General features: G+C 69.0%; 1 protein-coding gene across 1 annotated transcript in view; it reads right to left on the bottom strand.

Moving 5' to 3' along the window:
• LOC105853496 (brain-specific angiogenesis inhibitor 1-like) overlaps positions 1–2,294 on the bottom strand; it is a 2,906-nt gene that overhangs the window by 134 nt on the left and 478 nt on the right. Inside the window, exon 2 of the mRNA XM_012723443.1 lies at positions 12–185. Within this exon, the coding sequence (XP_012578897.1) occupies positions 12–185 (174 nt within the window). The remainder of the gene's footprint in view (positions 1–11; positions 186–2,294) is intronic.

Genomic DNA, 2,294 nt, shown 5'->3' with positions numbered 1-2,294 from the left:
GGGGCCCAAGCCTCTGCCCTCGGCGGCCAGCGATCCGGGGTCCGGGCCAGACGGCCACGTGACCACGCGGGGGGCCGCCTACCTTGTTCCGGGTCTGGGTCTGCCCGATGAGGATGAGGGCGTTGGAGGAGATGATGGACAGGCAGAAGTTGATGAGGATGACGGAGCGCTCGGAGCGGATGTACCTGCGGGCGGACGCACGGCCAGTGCCCAGGGCCTTGCTCCACGAGTCGTCCCGCCCAGGCCGCCCCCACAGCTCGCTTCCACCTCTGCTGACGGGCGTCTGCCAGCTCTCCTGGCCCGGCCGCCGCCCAGTCCTCGCCCTTTGCGGCTCACGCCGGCCGGGGCTCTGGAGTCGGGGTGGGGACTGCGCCTGCGCTCAGGCGGAGGCCAAGAAATGGAGCGGGGCGCCCACCCACGCAGCCAGGCCGCGCCTGGGGTTGCGCGGGGGCCAGCCGCCCTGCGGGCCTCGGCAGCCCACACTCCCTCCTGGGGACTCACGGGGGCTCCTGAGGCCCGTGCTGGGTCAGCCGTCCTCCAGAGGCCCTGGCAGCGCACTGCTCCCGGCACAGGGCCACCCTGACAGCACAGGCCTCCGCCTGCCATGGACATCGACCTTGGGTGCCGGCCACAGGGGCCAACCTTGACATCACCCCTCCCCCGGGCCTCTGCTCAGTGGGGCACAGTCACCCCTGCGAGGCACACGCCTGCACACTGGCCACTGGCCTGCTCAGGCCAGCCCTGCACTCTCCCCCAGGACTGCTCGCTGGTCAGACGGAGCCCCCCCATGCACACATCACCCCACAATTCCTGGGGTCCTGCTCCCAGGGGCGAGCCCTGACCTAGCTACCCCCTCCTGGCATAGCTGGGCCAGCAGGCTCCCGGACCCCGCCCAGGCCCCGCCCCAGCCCAGGCCCCGCCCCGGCCCCACCCCGCCCCCTCCGGGCCTCCTCTCTTCCGCCCTGTTCGCCCTCGGTGTCAGTCACCCAATAGTTAAGCCACCTGCTCTTTTTAAATCACCAGCTCAATTTACAGTAAAAAGCAGCAAGAAAACAAGCATATTTCTTTGTCACGCAGCGCAGGGAGAGCGCGGCCGTATATAACGGCGGCGCTGCCTGCCGCGGCGGTTCACCAAATTTACGTTCATAAAAAATTGAAATTAAAAGTAAATCAAAGCTCACCAGAACACCCTCTACCTGAGAGACTGGAGCAGGAACTTGCACAGAATTGGACGGCCAGAGGGTGTGCTGGGGGAGACATCTGTTTTTGGAGGCTGGAGAGCACGAGTGGGCCAGAGGCCCGTTTTCAGGATTGACCGCGCTGACCGGAGCGGGCGCCGGCTCTCGAGGCCACTTAAATTCTCAAGCTGCGCCCCCACGGCACGGGCGCGGGAAGGGGGGTGGGGAGGCGAGGCTATGTCTGGCCTCCGCGCCCAGCTGCCGACCGGGCGCTCGAGGCTGGCAGGAGACCAGCGAGGGTGACCTGCACCTTCCCCGGGGAGCCCGGGCGGCAGGGCTCAGTCACACCAGAGGCGCGAGCGCCGCACACCCCGGAGCTGCTGCGAACCCCCAACCACAGGCTGCAGTCGCACTGGGGGAGCAGCGTGGGGGTGCGCTGCCCCAGGCCCAGCAGGAGGTCTCCGGAGGCTGAGGGCCCAGCCCCCCGCAGCGGGGCTGCCTGCCGACGGACGGCGCTTTCCTTCTCAGAGACTTTGGCCTGGGACCCGGGGCAGGTGACCGCGGGCATGTCGGCAGGCGGCCAGCGAGCAGTCCCCGCGGCCTGAAGGGGGCGCAGGAGGAGGCCGAGGGGACCGGCGGCTCCTGCCGCTCACGTGGGCGGAGCCACGGGGGCTCCTCAGCGCTGCCTCACAGGCTCGGAAGAGCTTGCTCTCATCTCTATGAAAAACTCCTTTATGTACACAAGCAAGCACACACACCTGTGCACTCAGGTGCACACATACCTGTGCGCTCAGGTGCACACACACCTGTGCGTTCAGGGCCGCCGGCCGCCGGGATGCGCTGCCCGCAGAGGCAGGCGCGATTCCCGTGGAGCGTCGGTCGGCGAGACGAACAGACGCCGCGATCCAGCCCGTCCGCGGGTTAGGAGACCGCTGACAGCGCAGGGACTCGGGAGCCGCCCCACCCAGCACCCTTCAGCCTGGGCTCAGGGCACCGGCTCGCGGGCCCCACTCCCGCCGGGGCCGGCCCCTGGGCCCCAGGACTGAGGCCCCACGGAGTCAGCACGGGGGAGGGGGCGTGAGGGTGGACATGAGAGGAGGCGGGGCGAAGGACGCG

This window comes from Condylura cristata, unplaced genomic scaffold, assembly GCF_000260355.1.
Source record: "Condylura cristata isolate star-nosed mole 26May11 unplaced genomic scaffold, ConCri1.0 scaffold00011, whole genome shotgun sequence".
Classification (NCBI taxonomy): Eukaryota; Metazoa; Chordata; class Mammalia; order Eulipotyphla; family Talpidae; genus Condylura; species Condylura cristata.
This window is presented reverse-complemented; position numbering and strand designations above follow the sequence as displayed.